Source organism: Schistocerca gregaria, chromosome 6, assembly GCF_023897955.1.
Source record: "Schistocerca gregaria isolate iqSchGreg1 chromosome 6, iqSchGreg1.2, whole genome shotgun sequence".
Taxonomy (NCBI): domain Eukaryota; kingdom Metazoa; phylum Arthropoda; class Insecta; order Orthoptera; family Acrididae; genus Schistocerca; species Schistocerca gregaria.
The window spans coordinates 268,818,157-268,843,993 of NC_064925.1; the positions used below are offsets into that span (position 1 = coordinate 268,818,157).

Sequence of the window (25,837 nt, forward strand, 5' to 3'; positions counted from 1 at the left end):
TAAGTTTCTTGCTATTCTCATTTGTGTTGCTTCTGATTACTTTTGTCGTTCTTCGATTTACTCTTAATCAGTATTCTGTACTCATTAGAGTTTTCATTCTGCTCACCAGATCCTGTAATTCTTCTTCACTTTCACTGAGGATAGCGCTGTCTTACACCCTTTTTAATCCGAGCACTTCATTTTTGGTCTTCCTCTGTTCTTGTTCCATACTGTTTTTTTGTACCTATTGTACATTACCCGTCTTTTCCTACAGCTTACTCCTGTTTTTATCATATTTTCGAACATTTTACACCATTTTACATTCTCGAACGATTTTTCCAAAGTGTTATGTACTCCATAAAGTAGGCATTGTATATTTTCTTGTTGCGTCTCCGGAAGGTGAACTACACTGCATAACTGTTGTGTTGCAATACTTGCCACTGAGGATAACTACCAAATGTTGCATTTCGGAACATTATGAGCAAACATAATTACCTTTGTTCTTTGCGTTTGTAGGAACGCCAAATTGCTGGAGAAGTGCTTGGCTGCAACTCTGCTAGCACAGAGTGTGTCCATCGGTGTCGCGGTCTGCATCCAGCTGTACCAGATCGCCATGGTAAGTGCCGAGCAACTTCCTGTAACTTGGAAGACTGCGTGAAGATCTGGATGTCTGGTGTGTTCTTCATTTTGTCTGTTTGGGTCAGGTGTGTAATTCCATTAAGTGTATAACTCAATTGGATGCTTAAATATGAAGCGCATTCAATAAGTGGTGCAACACTATATTTTGGCGAATTTCAATTGAAAGAAATACGAAATTTGTCGTGGGATATCGTAGAATGTTCCCGCTTCAGCCCCTATAGCTCCATGAAGTTCCGATAGGTGTGGTACTAAACCTACCCTTGAAAATGGCGTCGGTAATGGAGGTGCGTTCCAACCAGAGAATTGTTATTGAGTTTCTTTTGGCGGAAAGACAGAGCATTGCATATATTCAGACGCGCTTGTAGAATTTGAACGAAGACCTGGAAGTGAACAAAAGCACGGTGAGTCGTTGGACATGCGTCTGCCATCATAACAACAAAGTCGTGCGAACCTGTCCATCTTCCTCGTGCCGGCTATCCGCACATACCTGCGACTACTGCAGTGTTGGGACGTGTAGATATGTAGATACTCTCATTCGTGGTGATCGACCGATCATAATCAGACATCTCGCTGCTCAACTGGACGTCTCAGTTTGTAGCGTTGACACACTGCTCCACCAGTTAGGGTACTCAAAGGTGTATTCCCATCTGTTTGTTCCAATGAAGGATGTACTCCATGGAAAGCAGTACGTAGATGACGGGGAGGTTATTGATGGAGCAAGACACTGGCTCTGCCAATATAGCGGTACCATGCCGCTTACAGGTCCTCCGAGTAAGGTAGCGTAAAGCCGTCGCATTGAACGGAAATTATGTTGAAAAATAAGGTTTTGTAGCCAAAAGAGTCTGGAATGATATAATGTACTGGAATCCTGAATGAAACCAATCTGCTTCAAGGAAAAAAAATTGCAATTCTTGCTGAACGACCCTTGTACGTAGAGTTGGTGGTTATTCCACGATGTCTAACACATGTGCTAATTTCCTAGCACAACTTCTTGTCAGTATTTTCCACACGTTACTGTCATCGTCGATTATGTAGAGAACCTCCTCATTTATTGTCTTAGCAGTTTACCTAATTTTGTACATCCTACTGTTACACCACATCTTGTATGTTTATATTCTCTTACTTTCTGGTATTGTATATGCTTATCAATGAATGAAATAACGCCATGGCCTCCACAAGGATAGGACTGGGTGTAACCCTGGGTACAGGGCCCAGGCTTGAAAGAGGCCCAGGTCCAATCGCACACAATTTGATATTTTACTTATGATAATTTAAGGCAAATTAGAAAAAATATTCTGAATATTTTTTTTCAAATGAAGTTTTATGAGATTCTTCATCTACATATAGCCTAAAGTTTGAAATAAATATTTTAATTTTTGTTACTATTTTTATTTTAATCTTAGTTTGCTAAATGAATATACTTGCTGTGCTCTTTTTAAGTAAAATAATTTTCAAAATCAAGTTTAGTTTGGGCTTATAAAATAGTTACCAAAATTGTACCTTTCATTCTCAGGTTAAACTGCGTTCTAAAAATGTAGCATACGACTGTAAAATAAGGGGACCCAGGGGAACCATTTCTGATTCTGAGTCTAGGGCTCGTAATCGCATGCGGGGGTCATGAGTACCCCAATAATCTGCGTTGCAATACCATTAATGTTATGTTTAAAGTCGAAATGAGACTGAGGAGTTTGAGGTTTAATCTCTGTTACTGGAAAAGGTTGCCTGTTTTCTAGAAATAAAGTTATGCTGTTTCGTGCTGCGTGTGGTTTCGCTTCATAATGCTTTGATAATGAGACTCAAAGAAATATTATCTTCTTCAGAACATAATAGAATGTAATTCTGGAAGGAGCATGAAGAGACAATCGCTTATGTTAAACATATTACTCATGATGTCCCATATCACTGGTCATTAAGGACAGCGATGTGACAATGGTCACGAAAGCCAACACTGTTGACCCATATGCCCAAGGCGGAACTATTAGAAATCTTCAAACAAAACAAGCAGCAGTCATCATGCTATATTGGATTATGGAAGTGTTGTAAGATTGTCACTTCTGGCTGCTGGGTGGCGAGTGGAAGGAGTTGTATAATGAATTCTTCAGTACCGCATCGGGTGCAGAGTCAAGAATGCTTACTCAACAAACACAGTCTGTATTATTCGATAGCGTTCCTACGAAACCGTAGCAGGATATGGTCGCAGCTAGTAAGCAGCGAGTGATGTACGAAGGGCGTTCAATAAGTAATGTAACATTTTTTTCTTTGTCAATTTCCGCTAAAAAAATGCGGAATTTGTTGTAGAACCTCGTCGAATATTCGTCTATAGTTTCATGGAGTTCCGCTAGGTGGTGTCGCTATATGTAGTCTTCAAAATGGCGCTTGTAACCCAGGTGTGTTCCAAAGAGAGAGCTCTCATTGAGTTTCTCTTGTCGAAAAACCACAGCATTGCAGATGTTCATAGGCGCTTGCAGAATTTCCTCGGAGACCTGGTAGTTAACAAAAGCACGGTGAGTCGTTGGGCGAGGCGTCTGTCATTATTGCAATAAGATAGCGCAAACCTGTCCAATCTCCCAAGTGGCGGCTGACCGTATTCATGTGTGACTCCCACAGTTTTGGAATGTGTGTCACTCGCATTCAAAGTGACTGACAGATCACAATCGGACACCTCGCTACTAAACTGGACGTCTCTGTTGATAGTACTGACACTCATTCACCAACTGGGATGCTCAAAGGTGTGTTTCCTGGGTTCCTCGCCGTCTAACAGAAGACTTCCATCTATTTGGTCCAATGAAGGATGCACTCCGCAGCAAGCAGTACATGGGTGTTGGGAAGGTTACTGATGCAGTAAGTTGTTGGCTCCTATGTCGATCAATAGCGTGGCACCGTGCGGGCATATAGGCCCGGCCAGTGAAATGGCAAAAGACCGTCACATTGAACGGAAATTATGTTGAAAAATAGCGTTTTGTAGCCAAAAGAGTGGGGAGTACTATGGTGTATTGAAATCCTAGATAAAACTGACCTGTTTTCAGAAAAAAAGTGTTGCATTCATATTGAACGCTCCTCGTGCGTTGATGCAGCGGAATGCTGCTCCAGTACAATTGCTGCTGGGAACGATGGGGCTGATGTGTGTTGGGTATGAGTGCGGGTGCTGGCGGCTCAGTGAGGATACACCGCTGAGCTAGCGATCATGGTTTACGGCCTGAAATGTGTGTCAGGAACGTGCAGACGCTCTGAGTTGCACTTTGGATCCTCAGAGACTGGCTGGAGCGTCAGGTGATGGCTGCCAGAAGGTGGCGTCGTCTCGGCAGATCTAGTTTAAAGCCCAGAGACATCAGGACGCGGTCATAGGTTAGTGGCTTGGCATAGCTGGTCACGCTGTTCATTGTGTCTGTAGCAGCTTGCCACACATTCGACCAATGACTGGCAGGGATGCTGCGCCAATCGAATGCTCGACACTGAAGGAATTCTGCTACTGCCGGAGCTGGGAGCATTTGTACTCATTCTAACCGGATGAGTTATGACACGAGTTAGCGTCCCATCATGTAGTTGACTCTGGAAAAGCTGCATTTTGCTACGACATATAGCAACTCTGTCTTCTGCTGGTGGTACAACCATACAGTGCAGGGTGCCAAACCACACCTAAGCTACACCACTGTCGCAAAAATGGTCAAACAGGATCACACCCTGTCGCTGATGTGTGCCCTATGACCAGATGCTCTCCACAGAATCATTGTTTTAGTTGTTAAGTCATAATGTTCCATTGTCTCTATTAACCTCTTTTCCTGTGAGAGCCAAGTAGCGGAGGTTATAATTTCCAATAGTAGTTTGTGTATCACATGCCTATAAGAAGAAATGTGCCTTTGGAATTTTTGTTTGGTGCCATTATCTGGGAAGTTTGGCCACTGCTGCAAGTCTATTTCCGATGATATAAAGATAGCACTGCCATTTCTGGTCCTAATAATCAAATTACCTCAACGTTACTGATAAGATAATACTTCTGGGACCCCTACCTACCTCCACCCCCCTCCTCCTGGGAAAACCCCACATCTCAGGATATTGCGTGTGTTATGTGGTGTAACCCGAAGCCCCTGTGATGTGTTGCCACTGCCTCAGAGCAACTGTGTGTCCTAAAATGAGCGGGAACCCATATTAAACCCCTACCCACCAGAACGTGGCGTGGCCACGCACCTCGGACAGTTGCAAAACTGAGACAATGACGTTCACTCGTCCACTGTACCAGATAATGGTCTAGGACAATGTTACAGAGACAGCTGCGTGTGTTAAAAAAGATGGGAACCACCTGAACCAATGCGAATCGAGTTCCCCCATTCTTCCCAATTTTATTAATAGCAACACAGCTGCATCACTATCGTCATTCCCGTTCTAAATGCCAACAGCCACAGAGATTGGCAGAAAAAAGACTTTTTTGCCTGCTTCAGGAAGTTGCGAGTCATTCCATGGTTGAATTTGACGGAGGCAGACTTCCTACTCAAGATAAAGAGGAAAAAAATCCTTTCATTCTAAAGAACAGAGAATGCTCATTGCTGTGTTGTCCAGAACAATGTATGAGGTTTCCTTTGACTGCAAAAGACAATTGATTTGTTCCGAATCAAGTCGCATTTTAGATGCTGGATCGTGCTTTAAATAGCATGGTCATGTCTGATAATTTTATTCTACAGTGGACAACACTCGACTAAGAGTTAGATGTCACCTTCCCAGAATGATTAATGAAAAGTCACCATCATCATTGTCTGAGTTCATCCAGTATGCCGTTGGAGAATGCGCTGAATGGTATACGTGCAGTTATTCCCCAAGAGTCGCATGTCTACGTTAAGGGTTGGAGAACTTAAAGTGATTAAAGACATGTTGCCGGGACATGATGAGCATAATGCTGATGACTGAGGTTTCTCCTCACTACCTTCCCACTAATCGAGAATAGTTGTCGACAAACAAAGCAATTTAGTGAACCGGCATTTGAAGGTGCCTGCGGAATGATTCTACTGCTGCCAACATACATTGCGTGTAAAGTCCTCGAGATATTAGGGGTCCCTTTTTTTTTTCTTTTTCGGTCATCAGTCTGCTGACTGGTTTCATGCGGCCCGCCACGAATTATGTGCTGGATGTATTCCAATCTCTGTCTTCCTCTACAGATTTTGCCCTCTACCTTTCCCTCCAGTACCATGGAAGTCATTGCCTCATGTCTTAACATTTGTCCTATTATCCTGTCCCTTCTCCGTACTAGTGTTTTCCACTTATTCCTTTCCTCTCCGAGTTGGCCTGTGCCTCCTCATTCCTTACGTCATCAGTCCATCTAGGGCTCATACGGAGGCACAAAGACAGTCGTTTTTCCCTCGCTGCATTTGCGAGTGGAACAGGAAAGGAACGAATAGGAGTGGTATAGGGTACCCTCCGTCACGCACCGGATGGTGGATTGCGAAGTATATATGTAGACAGAGAAGTAGATGTAGATGTAGACTGGAGAGTTACATGTGAAATTGTTGGAAAAGTGGTGGGGTAAAACCAGTGAGAATTCTCGGCTGATGACAATGAGCAAGATGGACTTTGTTGTTTGAACAATTAAGGCATTCATTGTTTCAAAATGATTGTAAATTTGTGATAGTTTAAGTAATAATAATAATAATAATAATAATAATAATAATAAAATAATAATAATATTTTCTATAAAATTGTTATTGTTTCCTCGCCATCAGGTCATTAAAACATTTTTGTAACTACAGCCCACTGGAGAAACAGAGAGACCTGTTAACACACTTGGACATTACAGTATGTGAGCGTGTTACAATAATAAAATAACACCGTAGCATTTTCTGCATATGATCGTATTATATACTACGTAAGACAAACTGACATTACAGTATATTGCTGAATTATTATAAAATAAAGACGTCACGACATCTACTTTAAGCACTTCTATCTCCCAATGCTATTCGCTTTAATTTAACGGATTTTCCCCAGATAGCAGTGCATCCATTCTAAGAACAAATAGCATAGCACGATATTTAAATAAACCGTTAAACCAATAACAGAGCGTGATGTGTTAATAAATCCGAGTTAAAAAAACTTTACAATGGAACAAAATATATACTAAGTCACTTCCCTGCATTATTAGTGTAGACCAGAACGAAACGAGGTTTAAGAATTATGCGAGTTGGGGATTGGGCCGCAAAGGACTGCTGTTTGACCAACCAGGACTCGACACCCAACACTTCGCCACCGCCTCTATGGGGCCACTCATCATCGCTGTCTGTTGCTGTTCTCCGGCCACCATGGAGAAGAAGACGTTACTGACCACCTCGTGAGTCCAGAGTTAGACTGCTCTTGACTCAGCTTGGTGTTAGGTCAGCATGTCACTTCCATGGTTACTGTCCACTGTCCACTATATAGCCACAAGTTGAATGGTGGGAAAGCACTGTTCTTGTAACTTAACTGCCAGATACTTCCCTCACGTACCTTGGCCCTCCCCGTGTCCCAGACACATGAGATAACACTGCTGGAAAATGAAGATGACTTTCAGGATCATGTCTGACACATAGATAATACTGTCAGTGGGTAGCACCTCACACCCCATGGACCAATAAGGATCAAGACTCCTGCTCTCCCCCTTGTTTCAATACAAATCCAGCTGCATGAGCATGTTCTTTCTTTTTCTGTTAGCCATGTTGGAAGGTATAATAAAAGTCCTTGAGAGAGGTACAGCAAAAACATCCTAGAAAATGATGTTAATGGTAGTGGGTTCACCCAGGAGCAAGCGATTTATAGATTGTAATTCGAATTGAAAAGGAGAAAAAAGAACCTGAGTTGCCATCATAGGGCCCACTAGAGTATATAAGCATCTTGTCAAAACCATGTTTAGTGCACAAGCCACCCGTGGAAGTACGAAGACAGGGGTTTATTGGCCAAGGAAAGATGTGTACATGAACATAGTCAACGTATCGAAGAAATGACAGTTGGATATGTGAGTCAGATTCCATCGACATTAGATGAAGGATGGGACATGCATATATCACATCTAACAAAGTATCTGTTCGAAGTTGATCGGTCATCCACTTTGTGTGAATATGTGCAACCAACCCAACAGGACTGATGTCCTGCTAGCATGAAGTGCAGATATACACCTCCATTTTTGACAATATATGTATCGTCTTATAAATTTGTTTCTTACTTTCGTTATTAATTTAGAAGTAATGTATACTGTTGTGTACATAGTTCCGCATAGTCAGCCCGTACACAATTTTCCCACTTGAGCGCGCCCCGCTAAGTACAACAGCTCAGGCGCAGCGCTCGTCCGTCTCCGCACTACGAGATAGCGCTGTCTTAGAGACGGACCAAATTCTGCTTCCGCCGATCCGCGTATTAATATGTAACGCAGTCAGTGAGATTGCTGCTAACGTAGAACCTTTTCTCCTCGAGGATCACACTCGCGCAGTGATACCTGAACGCTCGAGGTATTATAACGAATGTGCAGACCTATTCCTGTACATAGCCATGAAGAGAAATGTATAGACACTTTGTCAAGTATCAGAGATATGTGAGAATAAGATTAAAGTACCAAGACCAAAGGAACTTCAGTTTGTCAATTGTAAACGGCATCCAGAATCAAGTTACGTAATGTCTATCCTTTTTATTATTTTAATAGATGTGTGTGAAAATTAATCAAGTTCTGTTTAAAGCTGGTCACCGTCAATCTGCTACTCTAAGCGTGCAAGTGGCGTTTCTATCGTCTGACCTAACGGCAGAAGATAAACACACCACGATAAGACCACGGGACATATTGCCGACACTCGCCTACTTCGTTAGAAGTACCGAAGGTCTTACAGTACGCACACCACACATACCATGTCATGCACTCCTATCCTGGCGCTGCTGTACCCTGATCCACTGACAACCAACACTCCATCACATGCCTGCTATACTGCTATACTGTTGTTGAGACGTTGCTACCTGCTGTATCTCAGTGCGGCTGCCCCTGTCGGAGGTTCGAGTCCTCCTTCGGGCATGGGTGTTTGTGATGTCCTTAGCGTAAGTTATAGATTAAGTAGTATGTAAGCTTAAGGACTGATGACCTCAGAAGTTTGGTCCCATAAGACCTTACCACGAATTTCCAAAATTCCTGCTGTATCGCTTGACGAGCCAAACACTTTTTTTTTGTTCTCACGCAAAATATCCTCCTAGCGCGCTAATGGACTCTTTGTTCCCCACTTTGTTACGTGAAAGCACATTTCGTTAGAGTCTATATTTTCTAAAATTTGTTCCTTTTTTCAGTTGAACCGAGGCCTTCTGTCAAGTTTGCAACCGTCATTTGATCTTCTGACTGAAAGGAGTCTAAAAATTAGATTGTTGAATACTGTCCTCTTGCTCAAGCATTTCTATAAGCTCATCGCTTTTCAGTTGCTGATTGTGTGAATCCACCAGTTCTTGAACCTCATCACTATCCCCCTGTAAATTTGTCTCGCAAGAGACTCACAGTATCAATTTGATCAGTATCTGGTGCTGATTCCCTCTGGTTTCCAGTGGTGAATAAAATTGGACACAGATTTTTCCACACGCAATTTAAAATTTTTGTGAAATTTCATTGCAAAATCGTCCAATAATTCTCACGGCATCCAATACATTGAATTGCTTTCAAAAGTGTCTAAAAAAGAGCTCGTCGTTTTCTGTCTCATAGCTTCATGCAGGAGCGCAAACGATTGCCTTAACGTAGTAAGCATTAAATGTTTTAATGACTCCTTAGCCCATTGGTTGAAGCAAGCTGGTTGTATTCGGTGGCAAAATTACAGCTGTCACACGTTAGACGAAATTAATTAGAGTGACAGGAGGATGACCTGATGGGTTGTCGACTAATAGCATCACTTAAAATGGGATTTGAATTGGCAATAACGTTCGACTTCAGATCTGAAGCGATAACCAAACCAGTCCTCAAAAAGGGAAGATGTCGCCTAATCTTTAGCATATGACCTCCAAATTACGGGCAACCCAGATTTAGATGTACTTTTAAAGCTCCTGGATTTTATGAGTTATAAACTAAGTGTTGTTTTAATTTTCAATCAGCAGCTGCATTCGCGCCAACCATCACAGTCTATCGATTTTTAGTTGCTTTAAAAATCTGGAAAGGTTTTCTCTTCACGCGCAATAAAAGTTCTTTTGGGTATCTTCCTCCAGAAAAAGCCAGTTTCGTCTATGTTGAATATGGTTTGGCTGTTATAAGCACCTTCTTCTATCATTGCCTTGATTTTCTTTGGACAGAGCTACGCAATCTCTTTATCAGCTCTTGCAGCGTCTCCATTTTCTGCGTTCATTGGCCAATTACAACGGGTTTTGAATCGGCTAAAACCATCCATTACTAGCTTCAAACGTTTCATCTTTGACCGCCGCCCCGCCCCCCCCCCCCCCCTTCCCCAGCTTCTCTCAGTCTCTCAAAAATCAGCTTAATTTAAAAGCTCACCAAGTTCCGATCAACAGGACAATTTTTCACCCGTACTTGATTATCACATCATAATTTAACATCGTTTGCATGTGAGCGATAATACCCCAATTTTGCAGATGATACTTGAATACAAAGGCTTAGCTTTTTTCATAGCTTCGAGAGATTTTGCTTTACGTTTTATAAGTGCTGCTGACATTGTTGATTTCAGTACATCACACTTTTTTGTCGATTGGAAATTTTTTATTTTTGATACTATTAAGCTTATATTAGTTTGATGGAAATAAATCAGTTCTGCTTCGTTTGTATGACACAGTATCTATCAATCAAACGATCGCCGTGGATGAAACGGTTCTGCACGAAACACGTCCGAACCCGTCGTAAGCCATACTGTGTAGGTGGAGTGGAGGAATAGAGGTCCGATGCGTTCAAATAGACGAATCGCGTAACTACGGATTTACATAAAACAGGATGGCATAAGTCGGGGTATTACTGCATTTGCAAACTTGTACATATGCTGTTCTTGTTGATATGCAATGGATCTGAACAATACAGTTTGTCGTAAATCTGGACAGCCAAACACTATGTTGCAGACTAGCTGCTTCTCACGCCAGAGTAGGTGTGCAGTAAGCTATGGGAGGGATTGCTCCGTAACACGGCGAGTGCAGAGTGAAGAATCCTTACTGATAAAAATATTCTTTATCATTCGACAGCACTCCGACGAAACTGGACGAGGACCCGGTCGCAGTAAGTTAGCACGAATAGTGTCTGCTGAGACAGAGCAATGTGACAAGAACGTGCGGACGCCTCAAGCTGAACCCCTGACCCTCGGAGACTGGAGAGAGGTTGAACACAACCCTGTTTGTTGGATGCGGACGGAAAAAATCGTCATCATGTTAGAGAAGGACTCATCACAGCGTTCACTAGCAGTTAGCAAATCAGTTCAAAGCTAACTCACAGCTTTTGGGACTGTGTTTTTATCTCTAAAGAAATTCGCACAGGGCTTGGTAGGTAACCTGGAAAGAAATGGGTACTACAAAGTACACGGTACACTTTAATTTACTTACTGAAGTCTGCCCTTTCGAAATGTCCATTACCGTGAAGTTTGTAAATACACTCCTGGAAATTGAAATAAGAACACCGTGAATTCATTGTCCCAGGAAGGGGAAACTTTATTGACACATTCTTGGGGTCAGATACATCACATGATCACACTGACAGAACCACAGGCACATAGACACAGGCAACACAGCATGCACAATGTCGGCACTAGTACAGTGTACATCCACCTTTCGCAGCAATGCAGGCTGCTATTCTCCCATGGAGACGATCGTAGAGATGCTGGATGTAGTCCTGTGGAACGGCTTGCCATGCCATTTCCACCTGGCACCTCAGTTGGACCAGCGTTCGTGCTGGACGTGCAGACCGCGTGAGACGACGCTTCATCCAGTCCCAAACATGCTCAATGGGGGACAGATCCGGAGATCTTGCTGGCCAGGGTAGTTGACTTACACCTTCTAGAGCACGTTGGGTGGCACGGGATACATGCGGACGTGCATTGTCCTGTTGGAACAGCAAGTTCCCTTGCCGGTCTAGGAATGGTAGAACGATGGGTTCGATGACGGTTTGGATGTACCGTGCACTATTCAGTGTCCCCTCGACGATCACCAGAGGTGTACGGCCAGTGTAGGAGATCGCTCCCCACACCATGATGCCGGGTGTTGGCCCTGTGTGCCTCGGTCGTATGCAGTCCTGATTGTGGCGCTCACCTGCACGGCGCCAAACACGCATACGACCATCATTGGCACCAAGGCAGAAGCGACTCTCATCGCTGAAGACGACACGTCTCCATTCGTCCCTCCATTCACGCCCCCGCGACACCACTGGAGGCGAGCTGCACGATGTTGGGGCGTGAGCGGAAGACGGCCTAACGGTGTGCGGGACCGTAGCCCAGCTTCATGGAGACGGTTGCGAATGGTCCTCGCCGATACCCCAGGAGCAACACGCCCCACGTGTTGAGCAATTCGGCGGTACGTCCACCCGGCCTCCCACATGCCCACTATACGCCCTCGCTCAAAGTCCGTCAACTTCACATACGGTTCACGTCCACGCTGTCGCGGCATGCTACCAGTGTTAAAGACTGCGACGGAACTCCGTATGCCACGGCAAACTGGCTGACACTGACGGCGGCGGTGCACAAATGCTGCGCAGCTAGCGCCATTCGACGGCCAACACCGCGGTTCCTGGTGTGTCCGCTGTGCCGTGCGTGTGATCATTACTTGTACAGCCCTCTCGCAGTGTCCGGAGCAAGTATGGTGGGTCTGACACACCGGTGTCAATGTGTTCTTTTTTCCATTTCCAGGAGTGTATGATTCGAAATAAAGAATTACTTGTGTTTCATGAACGCAGTGTTGTTGTTGTTGTTGTTGTGGTCTTCAGTCCTGAGACTGGTTTGATGCAGTTCCCCATGCTACTCTATTCTTTGCAAGCTTCTTCATCTACCAGTACCTTCTGCAACCTACATCGTTCTGTATCTGTTTAGTGTATTCATCTCTTGGCCTCCCTCTACGATTTTTACCCTCCAAGCAGCCCTCCAATACTAAATTGGTGATGCCTTGATGCCTCAGAACATGTCCTACTAACTGATCCCTTCCTCTAGTCAGGTTGTGCCACAAACTTCTCTTCTCCTCAATCCTATTCAATACCTCCTCATTAGTTATATGATCTACCCATCTAATCTTCAGAATTCTTATGTAGCACCACATTTCGAAAGCTTCTATTGTCTTCTTGTCCAAACTAGTTATCGTCCATGTTTCACTTCCATACATGGCTACACTCCATACAAATACTTTCAGAAATGACTTCCTGACACTTAAATCTATACTCGATGTTAACAAATTTCTCTTCTTCAGAAACGCTTTCCTTGCTATTGCCAGTCTACATTTTATATCGTCTCTACTTCGACCATCATCAGTTATTTTGCTCCCCAAATAGCAAACCTCCTATACTACTTTAAGTGTCTCATTTCCGATTCTAATTCCCTGAGCATCACCCGACTTAATTCGACTACATTCCATTATCCTCGTTTTGCTTTTGTTGATGTTCATCTTATATCCTCCTTTCAAGACACTGTCCATTCCGTTCAACTGCTCTTCTAAGCCCTTTGTTGTCTCTGACAGAATTATAATGTCATCGGCAAACCTCGAAGTTTTTATTTCTTCCCCATGGATTTTAATACCTACTCCGAATTTTTCTTTAGTTTCCTTCACTGCTTGCTCAATATACAAATTGAATAACATTGGGGAGAGGCTACAACCCTGTCTTACTCCCTTCCCAACAACTGCTTCCCTTTCATGTCCTTCGACTCTTATAACTGCCATCTGGTTTCTGTACAAATTGTAAATAGCCCTTCGCTCCCTGTACTTTACCCCTGCCACCTTCAGAATTTGAAAGAGAGTGTTCCAGTCAACATTGTTAAAAGCTTTCTCTAAGTCTACAATTGCTAGAAACGTAGGTTTGCCTTTCCTTAACCTAGCTTCTAAGATAAGTCGTAGGGTCAGTATTGCCTCACGTGTTCCGATATTTCTACGGAAATTAAACTGATCTTCCCCGAGGTCGGCTTCTACTAGTTTTTCCATCCGTCTGTAAAGAATTCGCGTTAGTATTTTGCAGCCGTGACTTATTAAACTGATATTGATAATGTATGTGAAGAGTTGTGAAATGAGGAAAAAAAACAACAATGTTATTGGTTGCTCGCATTGCAGTAATTATTTGGTTTACCACCCTTTCACTTAACCTCTGCCTTTGATTTCTTTGCAGCGTGCGCAGCAGTTAGTGGATGCTGGGAAGTTCGGCTGCTACCTCTTCATCATGCTCGCTCAGCTGTTCGTCTTCTGCTGGTTCGGTGACGACCTCATAACAGAGGTGAGGCGTTTACAGACTGGCAGCTGCGCTCCGGTCTCACTTACCAGATACAATGCTTTGCATTTCCTGGCAGCGTATATACTCGGGTGAAAAAAGTGCAGGTACTCACGGAAGCGGGCTGCCAGCAAATCTTAATATGACAAGTCGAGTACCTAGGTATTTTCATGTAAAATATTTATACTAACCGAATACCTTCATTCCTCATTAATATGGATGTGCATCGTAAGTGTGGTGCCGAGTCAAATATTTTCCGGATGTCAAGAATACTGGACCTATGATTTCTGGATATCAGCAGAGAAAAGCGGAAGTAGGATTTCACTTGACCTATGCTATCAGAATCCATGATGCTCATCATGGAATAGGTCATTATGCACAATGTATGTCACTATTATTGAGGTCAGAAAATGTTCTTCGAGTCTGTGACACATTGCCATCAAGGATGTTGGACGGTAGTTTTGTGAAGCACTTTCGCTACTCTCCTTATAGATGGGCGCCAACTGTGCTTTGTTCTGATTACTGGGCTCAGTTTTTGTTTGAGGAATCTACTGTATACTGTGGTTAAAACAGCGTCTACTTCAGCTGCAAATTAAGAGCAGAATCTGATGGAGACCCATCGGCCGTGCAGCGTTGCTCAATTCTCGCAATTTCAACTGTTTCTCTACACCACTAATATTTATTTCACTCATATTTTCAGTGCTGCGTGCATTAAATTGAACCAGTATTCATGGATTTTCATCTGTAAAGGAATATTTGAGAGAGAACTTCACCATTTCTGCTTTTTCTTTCCGACTCACAAACCTAGCTGCTGAGTCATCCGCGGTTGCCTGAACATTTACTTTGGTGCCACTTGATAGAGATATAATATTCAAGTATTGTGGTCGCTTAAGGCTTCAGGCATTGTCCTCTTCACACCCGAACTCGACCATTTCTACCTATAGCCCTGTCGTTTGTTTTACACCTATCACGTAGTAATCTCTGAACCTTATAGGTTTATTTTGGTGGTTATAAGAAACATGAATGGTCCCTTGGACCAGGACTGTTCCTAGGTTCATATATATCGAGCAAATGGTCAACTATTGTTTTACACAGTTCTTCTACAACCTCTGTCCAGAGCTAAATATATCAAGTTGGTTGGTTGTTCGGGGAAGGAGACCAGACAGCGTGGTCATCGGTCTCATCGGATTAGGAAAGGATGGGGAAGAAATTAGGCCGTGCCCTTTCAGAGGAACCATCCCGGCATGTGCCTGGAGTGATTTAGGGAAATCACGGAAAACCTAAATCAGGATGGTCGGACGCGGGATTGAACCGTCGTCCTCCCGAATGCGAGTCCAGTGTCTAACCACTGCGCCACCCCGCTCGGTAAATATATCACGTTCTGATTGAGATGTGTCACTACCGACTCGTTATCTAGTTTTCTGAACCAATAACTCTTTTTACTTGCGTTAGTTGCCCTGTATAGTTTGTTAATTATTCTTGCTCCATATGCCACATGGTCACTGATACCAGATTCGATATGGACATCCTCAAAGTAATGAGTGGGCTACCGAACTATCTATTCCAGAGAAGCCATTTAGTATTATTTTGCTGGATATCTGGTTATGTCCACCAATATAAAAATTGTAATTATCCTAATGGATTATTGGATGAACAAAGTCTTTTCGGGTACAGCTCGGGATGACCATGGTCCCCGACAGAAAATCCAATTATAAGTTTACGTCAATATTTGGTACTGAGCTATGCTGAAACAGCCCCAAAAGCAGATTTAACGTCTCTCGCAGTAGATTTGAATTTCACATCTAATGTGACTAATGCTCTCGTTCTGTTTCTCATTAGCCTTTCCTTTCGATATATGCTCTCCTTTTCTCCAAACATCTTCCCGCTATCAATTTTGGGTTTTAACCAACTCTCTGTACCTATTGTTATACAGCCTCTGTTGAATTTTTAGGAATGCTTCAAACTCTATCAGTTTGTTGTGAAAGCTTCGGCAGCTAATTACTGACAGTTTAGTACCATCGTCTGTGGGAAAGAGGGAGGCGGGATTTCTTTGTATCTTATACTGCTGGATATTCTACAGCTACCGTTATTTCGAGCGGGTTGAGAGTTGCTTAATCTAAAAAAAAGAAGAAAAATACAATATGTACACTCTACACAAACTTAGCTACCTGAATAGCAGTTCCTGATGTTTAGTGCTTTACTACAGCTCCAATAAAATAAATCCAATACGAATTTTGACAGTGATTTGACGGTTTACAAAGTACCTCATTCATGTAGCTCTGGGGCTTATGGTGAAGGTTGATAGATTTTGAACCCTAGCTACATTATAGGTGGGCACTGGCCTAGACAGCTTAATATCATATGTGCATGTTGCATAGATGCAGGGGCAGGATTATATGTCAGCAATAACCTGATAAACTATTATATCAGCAAAACAACAAAAACCAGCAAAAATTCTACATCTTCAGTAAGACACAGAAAACACACTGACACACACAGACACAGACACACACACACACACACACACACACACACACAAACACAAACACACACACACACACACACACACACACACACACTCCCCACACACACAAAACATTTACACCAATTTAGCGCCACAGGAACGGACAGTGCATGTACCCATAACTTGACGTTGGGTGTTACTACTACTCCTTAAAACTGAGTTGTACACCACAAGCAGACAGTGTGTATGCCATAATCTGATTTACAGAACCAAAATATCGTTTTTATTATTTATCAAAATCGAGATGGCTACTAAATTCATCCTCCATACATTACAATTTTACAAATAAGTTGCAAATGAAATACTAATAAACCGTCGGTATCTTGCAGTAAAATGTAACGAAGTGTCCCATATGGTACAGAAAAACTGGAACAAATTGCCTATGTTACAGTATAATTGTAAAAAAATTGTCCGCAGTTATAGCGCAATCGTAACGAATTGTCTCATGTTAAGCAAAGTTATAGCAAACCACCCCATGTTACAGAAAAATACTGCTGTGATTGTGACATTCAGTTGTAATCTAACTATAACTTCAGAGTTCTGAAATCGATTTGTGATTGGAAAATTATTGCTTGCATAGCATCTGGGAAGTGCTTTCTCGTTTATGTATGTAATTGACGTGTTGCGTCAGGCAGAAATGGGGAATTCAGTTTATCACACCCACTTAAGGGCATGTTGTTGATCTACTTCAGGTATCAATGACATCCCCCGTCTCTCCTGTTTCATTTGTGAGTGGCACGTGTGAAGAGAGAATGTCGCCAAGATTCTTACAGTACTCTGATTTCTTTGATGTTCTTATTTTGGCCATTACACGGGTTGTATGAAGGATGAAGTAATAATTTTCTTGACACCTCTCCATGACCCTCAGTGTCTCTCTCGTACCATGTGACACTACAGTTTGTTAAGCATCTGCATAATGTTATCACACCAACTAAAAGATCCCTTGATGAAGTGCTCTGCTCTCCGATTGTTCATCTCTGTCTTTTCTGTTAACACTGCCTGCTTGATCTTCCCACACTAACAAGCAATACTCAAAATTTTTTCGAACTCTTATTTTATAAGCTGCTTTTTAAGTGGATGAATTAAGTTTGCTTAATATATTTCCAATGAATCTGACTTCTCTACAGTTAATTTTGTGTGATCATCCCACCTTATATTACGCACAAATATTTTACGGCTGTAATTGTTTCCTGTGACTCGCAACCTTTAACATAATTCCATTGATTTAGCTCACGGTCAAGTAACAGTCGTTAGACCACTTGTCGATCCTCTGCACTTTTTCTTGTATTTCGCTACATTCTCCTGGTGTTTCTACCTTCCTATAGATAGTAGCTTCGTCCATGAAAAGCCTTACGGAGCTTCTGACATTATTAACTACGTAACAGTTGCTGAAAATGAAGGAAGTGTTCCATATTTTCGTTATTTATCTGTTTATTTACTAGCGCAGTCAGAAGATACACCTCGTAAGTAACCAATATCAGCTGGGGTATCATATCTTGATAGCATTGTCAGAGGCGGCACTTTGCAAATTTCAGTGTTACTTGTTGATAACATGTTTTGTAAATGTATCTTATATACACACAGGAAGTACCAGACTTCATAGCGACAACGGTTGCGAACGGAGGTATATGGCCGTAATGGATCTGTAAGCAAGTTATCTACAACATGATTAGTGATGTGTGGTTACGAGGTGTCCTAAATGGTACAAATTTATGTGAAATGCAGGTCTTTAGATCAGTTTCTCATAGAACTGGTATCAAATTTTACCTGTAGTCTACCTCAACAAGAAATAAAATGCTGCTTCAGCACGTTCCATTTTCCAATTTATCGTACATTTGTAGCTCTTATTGTAGGTGTTCCACATGTCATCCTCTCATTTGGATTCAATACTGCACTCATCTCTGCGGTGTTATGAAATTGACATGTCACACAATTTCTATACAGTAAGCTGCTCGCTTGTCTGCAGAAGAGGTTATAGAACCGGCAATGTGCTGCGTGTCTTACCTCGCCTCGTGGCCCCTCACCAGATGTCACTTGAGCTGCATTGCGTCATATGTCTGTTGGCTTCATTTGAAGCATTCGTCGTGTGTTTTTCAGGGTTTCTTATACTACATGAGTAGCACTGACGTCTTTAAATTCTTGAGGCCACCTTATCACAAATGTGGAAATATTGTACTGTTGGTATCTTTACATATTTTAACAGAGATTTTAGACATGGAAATACTACAGTACTGTCAGTATCTTTAAGTACAGGTATTTCAGATTTAATGCACCATTTCAGACACCAATAACAAAAAAAAAACCAATAACAGAAAAATGTATTTGAGAAATATATGCATGTCAATATCAGTCGTGACATGAGTAAAGTCTTCATTTTCCATACACTTCGTGGTTCCATATCTTATACTAGAAAAGTATGAAATTAATTATAGAAAAAATTAACTTCATTACATAACCATATATTGTAGTCAGATGAAGAGGATCAGAGAGACACTTATCATGTAAACATGTCTGTCCTACATTAGAACTGTAGGCTACAGTTGACTAGATATAACTCTTAAATCCGATATGTAATTAAAAATATTCACAGTGTGAAACTGATTGTATGAGAGAGTTCTCAGACTGGAAACTAATAAAAATTACTCAACTACTGGTGCAGAGAAGTTAGATGGGTACTAGGAGGAGAATAGATGATACTTGCCTGCAGTCGTGAAGTAGCAAAAAATTATGTAACTACTGCTATAGACAAGCTAGATGGGTACTGGAAGCAGAATAGATGATACTTGCGTGCAGTCACAATCTGCAAGTAGCAAACTAATAGCTGATGATCGCAAGTCTAGACTAAACAGCCAGCATAAAACATTGATAAATCAGTAAATTAAACTGATGAGGACTTGGTAATAAATGAAAACTGAAAATATCTCTTTTGGCTTAAGGAAGGAAAATAAAATGAAAACATAACCCTTTGTGTCAGCTTAAAGCACCAATAAAGCTTATTATGCATGTTACAATATTTTAAATACGTGATTGTCTGTACCATCACCTCCTGGAATATTTAAGACTTCTCAGCAAAAGCTTGCTTAGTCACCAATGTCCAGCCCATTTTGTTACAAGTTTGCTATAGTATTATGATGTGTAGAGCAATTTGTACAATCTTATTGTAACGTAATGATGTATGGAGATAAAGTGACATGCAGCCTTCACTGTGTGACAGCACAAGCTAGAGCCATGAGTAGGAGATGATAAATAGTCCTGCGAGATAAATCTAATACTTCAGATTCATTCCTTTTGGACCAGGATATTACTGCAGGATAGGAGTGGCTGAGTGGTTCTCTGCTGGAGGTTGGCGATGGAGTGGGAGGCAACGGCAGCCAAGCAGTTGATAGATTACTTTATTGATGAATACAAATATACAAATCTGAAACAGACAGAGTGTAGATGAGAGGAGGTGATCCTCGGGTCCCACACACTGGTACGATTTTGCTGACTCAGGCGTTTCCTGTGGCTGGTTCCGGTGGCCTGGCTACCAAAGCATACTGACTGATGGCTTGTCAGAACAAGTCAGTAACTGCTGACACAGTTTAGAAAGTAGGTAATAAAAACACAGCAACCACTCATGACAAACAGTTGATTCCAAGCCATTATAGACATTGTTAAATGGTTTCTTCTTGGAGTACACAAGCAACTGTCCAAAAAATGTGGGTTTAACGTACAGTACTATTAATACTGTCACATTTTTCACATACTGATCACTTGCCGTAATTCACAGATACTCTTTTTTCGGAGTTTCGTCAGCTCACAGATGATGAGATGAAGGCTTCTGCCGTGTAACATTTGAATTGGCTCAGCAAAATGTAACACGCTTATAGATTGCTCAGATGTGCTAATCCTGTGTCAGGACAGATGAATTTTTGTTGAGTCGGTAAAATGTGACTTGCTGACTGATTACTTTTGCTTGCTGAAACAAGCATTGTCTTGCTGGCATTGGCAACTCTGAACTTGTTACGTAATTGATTTTTGCTTGTCGGAACAAACTGCAACTTGTCAGAACAAGTTAGTAATTCCTGAAATAGAAGGAAAAAAAGCTAATAAAAGTGTGGCAGCCTCTCGTCGCAAATTATTGATGCCAAGCCATCATAGGCATCATTCAATGATTTCTTATTGGAGTACACAAGCAAGTGTCCTAAAAATGTGATCCTAACATACATTACTATTAACAATGTTACATTTTTCACCTACTGATTACTTGCTGTAGCTCAGGGATCCTCCTTTTTCTGATTCAGTGATGTAGATTATGAAACTGTTGGAGGGTAAAGAGCAGAGGCTCTCATCTAATACCCTATCAGAGCAGTGGTTAAAAGGCCAAAGAGCTATGGACAAGTCTCAGTAGGCTGAAAATGTTTACACAGGTATTTTTGTAGAAGCGCAGTGTCTTGTAAAAAGGGTGAAAGAGCACTGAACCTGAGTTAGTTAAGCGTCTTGCAAAAATAGTGGGAAAACATTTTGAGAGCAAGTTTAGTAATTCTTTCACACTCTCTATTTTGCATAAAGTTTACATTAATGGGTGAATCGCCTCTAAAGCACTTTAAATCAACTCTAACCAATCATCTGGAATGGGTTTGTGCTGAATGTGCATTTAAAAGTTGAATATATGCAGGTGTGATGGTTAATTGTGTTGGATTTAGCGGACATAGATGCCTCCTGAAAGCTTCGGTTTACATCTTTGAGAAGAAAGTGTGTCAACTTAACGAACCTCTGAAAAGCAATTTTTCACTAGTCTGCAACTTTCTCTTGCCCAAGGAAAGTGAATTAAAAGAAATGTACCTAAATGCAGAGAATGTAAGTTTAATGCCATCCAAAGTTAGAGCTGTATGGTACTCAACTGATGTTATTGTTAAGCTGTTAAAGAAACTGGAAACGTTTCAAGTGAGAGATTCTGACTGGATATTAAAGAAAATAGTTCAACTACGTGTTTAAAAAGACAGAACGAAAGTGTCTGTAAAAACGCCTATGGTATAAAATGTCTACGGTTCCAGTATTTTGATTATGAGTGGATGGTCATGAAAGAAAACAAAGATGACAAAGAGTTTCGAACTGTACAACATGTCATGAAGCACCATCATTAGAAACATTGAAATCCATTAATGTTGTGGGGTACTGGTACAGATACATACCATTTCTATTGCATAAAATCTCATCATAGTTAACACATTATAACATCACTGCCCATCGTAAGTCGATTGTGGTATGTGAGGGTTGTCTGCTCTTTTCCCATTTATAGTTCCAGTTATAGTTCTTGAAAGCACTTTGCATCTCATGCATACATTTTAGAAGATGACCACTGACGACTGCGCTGTGTGTAGCAAATATGTATGGGGCAAGATTTTTTAACAAATTGACAGCGATTTGTCTACATCAATTGCTATAGGTAATTGTTACCTTTGTTTAAGGCTACATCCAATGTACTTATGTGACTTTCATGGTTTTGCTATCTTTTTGTATCGTTCGTGGTGTGTTGCATGGCTTTCAGATGCACTTGAAAATGGATGGTGTCTGAAGCTAGTAGCGCAAATAAAATAATTTAAAACACGTCCAGTGAACGGGGAGACCATGTTACTGGACCTTCTGAACCAAACCATCGCCCATGAAACGTTGCAATGAGGCACTGTAGTACGATTCGTAGAAAATGGGATATTGTCTCATTGCGTACGAGCTACAGTCGTTGTCTCTCTGCGATACATAGCACCAGGTTAATATGTTTATTGAAGTATATGGCTCTATGGATCTGTCAACTATGATTCCTGCCCATACACTGATACTGATCCAATCCTAATATTTCACGTCCATAATTGCTCGAGAATTTGCAGCTGCCAACATATATGTGTCGTGGCAATTTACAATGCCATCTGTGAATCTTACTTTATCTGTAAGTTGAAGCTGATTCCTCGATATAGTTACAGATTTTTTAGGACGATAGAGAGAATAAATGTATCAATTTGAGGTAAGTGTTCCTGTAAGGGAAACGAACGAGTTGAAAGTTATAATCGAAAACCATTCTCAGACCTGTGACAGTGGAATACATGTACCGGTACTGTTGTTGTAGGGTAGGTAACTTTCAGAGGTAGTAGTATGGACCAAAACAAGAAAAAGTGTTCGATAAACATGGGCCCTGAAACGCAAACCTTAACAGCACTTGATCAATAGAGGAGTCATGTTGCACAGTAGCGAAGATGAACAATCTCTCAATGTCTTAAGATATGCAGTTTAGAGCCCATGTTTGCTGAACATATTTTCCTTGTCTGGTCCATACTACTACCTCTGAAAGTTGCGTAGCCTACAATATTAACAACAGTACCGATTAGTGTATTCCACTGTTAGAGGTATGAGAACGGTTTACGCTTAATACGTGTAACTTGTTCGTTTCCGGTATAGGGATCCTTACCTCAAATCGATATATTTATCCTTCTCCACCACCCTAGAAAGTTGGTTGGATCATCACGGAAGTACTCTGCATAGTACATACATTTACAGATGTCTGCACGTGAAGTTTCCGAACATGCGTACCTATTCCCAATATTATATTGTCACTCCTCTCTACAAGCCCTAGAAGTTCGTAACGGAAATCGCAGCAGAAAAGAGTTGTGCGACATAAAAGGAAGTAGGTAGGCGTGGTTTTACGTCTCAAAGATGATCTCTATTCAGATTTCGCGCCAGTCACATAACAGAGCCGGTAGAGTAGCCTCTAAGAGGATGCAAATCAGGTTTCCCTTAAATAGACACTACAAAGGTCGAGAGCGGTAGTACTTTTGAGAGTGGACGTGATGAATTAGTGTTAATCAAGAATGCCCTTAAGGCGGCAAAGACTCCGTTATCAAAACCTCATTGAGTTTGAACGTCGTCGTGTAATAGGGCTACGAGAAGCCAGATATTCCTTCTGTGATACTGCAGAAAGACTTGGCGGGAATGTAGCCACTGTACATGGTTGCTGTTCGGTGTATGGCTGTAGGGCATCGTACGGCATCTGCGGTAACAATTTGACCAACAGTTGGCACCACAGTGGTACAACTAACTGTTACAAATCGTTTACTTCAACGACAGCTCAGAGCCAGACGCCCTGCCCTGTAGCGTTCCACTGACCCCAAACCTACACAGTTTTCGAATTCATTGGAGGGCAGGTGATCACCTTCTGATGAAAGCTGTTTCTGCCTCGGAGCCAGTGATGGTCATGTGTTTGTTAGGAGGAGGCCAGGTAAGGAACAACAAACAACCTGTCTGTGTGCCAGACACACTGGATCCATTCCTGGAGTTATGATCTAGGGTGTCATTTCAGTGACAGGAGGAGCACTCTCATGGTTATAACACACACCCTCAATTCAGATTTTTACTTAATTCTGGTGATTAGATCTATTGCGCTGCCATTCATGAAAAACATATCAAGGGGTGTTTTCCGACAGGAAAAACGCTCGCCCACATACCGCTGTTGTAACAGAGATTGCTGTACACGGTATCGATATACTGTCTTGGCCTGCTTGATAACCAATCTGTATCCAATCGAGTACATATGGTACATCATCAGACGACATCTCCAACGTCATTCACAACCAGCATCAAAAATCCCTTTATTGACTAACCAAATGCAACAGACTTGGAGTTCCATCCCACAAACTGACATCTGTAACCTGTACAACACAATGCACGCACTTTTGCGTGCTTGCATTCGATAGCCGGCCGTTGTAACTGAGCGGTTCTAGGCACTTCAGTCTGGAACTGCGCGACAGATACTGTCGCAGGTTCGAATCCTGCCTCCCGCATGGATTTGTGTGATGTCCTTAGATTAGTTAGATTGAAGTGGTTCTACGTTCTAGGGGACTGATTACCTCATATGTTAAGTCTCATAGTGCTCAGAGCCATTTGAACCATTTTTTGCATTCAACACGCTGGCGGTTACATCAGTTATCAATGTACTAGCATTTCATATTTGCAATGGCTTATCACACGCTTGTATTAACGTGTGCTCTTGTAGTGTTAATCACTTAAATATGTTACCTAGACAAAGATATTCCCGAAATTTCATTATTCTACACTAAACATTTTTTTGATATTGCGATTCTTTTCCCATCATTTTATATATATATATATATATATATATATATATATATATATATATATATATATATATATATATATAGGGTGTTTCAAAAATGACCGGTATATTTGAAACGGCAATAAAAACTAAACGAGCAGCGATAGAAATACACCGTTTGTTGCAATATGCTTGGGACAACAGTACATTTTCAGGCGGACAAACTTTCGAAATTACAGTAGTTACAATTTTCAACAACAGATGGCGCAGCAACTGATGTGAAAGATATAGAAGACAACGCAGTCTGTGGGTGCGCCATTCTGTACGTCGTCTTTCTGCTGTAAGCGTGTGCCGTTCACAACGTGCAAGTGTGCTGTGGACAACATGGTTTATTCCTTAGAACAGAGGATTTTTCTGGTGTTGGAATTCCACCACCTAGAACACAGTGTTGTTGCAACAAGACGAAGTTTTCAACGGAGGTTTAATGTAACCAAAGGACCGCAGAGCGATACAATAAAGGATCTGCTTGAATAATTTCAATGGACTGGGAACGTGACGGATGAACGTGCTGGAAAGGTAGGGCGACCGCATACGGCAACCACAGAGGGCAACGCGCAGCTAGTGCAGCGGGTTTGCGTTCGCGGTGTTGCAGCTGCGGTCCAAATGACGCCAAGGTCCACGTATCGTCTCATGCGCCAGAGTTTACACCTCTATCCATACAAAATTCAAACGCGGCAACCCCTCAGCGCCGCTACCATTGCTGCATGAGAGACATTCGCTAACGATATAGTGCACAGGATTGATGACGGCGATATGCATGTGGGCAGCATTTGGTTTACTGATGAAGCTTATTTTTACCTGGATGGCTTCGTCAATAAATAGAACTGGCGCATATGAGGAACCGAAAAGCCCCATGTTGCAGTCCCATCGTCCCTGCATCCTCAAAAAGTACTGGTCTGGGCCGCCATTTCTTCCAAAGGAATCATTGGCCCATTTTTCAGATCCGAAACGATTACTGCATCACGCTATCTGGACATTCTTCGTGAATTTGTGGCGGTACAAACTGCCTTAGACAATACTGCGAACACATCGTGGTTTATGCAAGATGGTGCCCAGCCACATCGCATGTCCGACGTCTTTAATTTCCTGAATGAATATTTCGATGATCGTGTGATTGCTTTGGGCTATCCGAAACATACAGGAGGAGGCGTGGATTGGCCTCCCTATTCGCCAGACATGAACCCCTGTGACTTCT

At 41.9% G+C, this 25,837-nt stretch overlaps 1 protein-coding gene across 1 annotated transcript in view; it reads left to right on the forward strand.

Moving 5' to 3' along the window:
- Window positions 1-25,837, forward strand: part of LOC126278823 (odorant receptor Or2-like) — an 87,315-nt gene that overhangs the window by 54,658 nt on the left and 6,820 nt on the right. Inside the window, exons 4-5 of the mRNA XM_049979098.1 lie at window positions 496-595; window positions 13,877-13,981. Coding sequence (XP_049835055.1) covers window positions 496-595; window positions 13,877-13,981 — 205 coding nt within the window. The remainder of the gene's footprint in view (window positions 1-495; window positions 596-13,876; window positions 13,982-25,837) is intronic.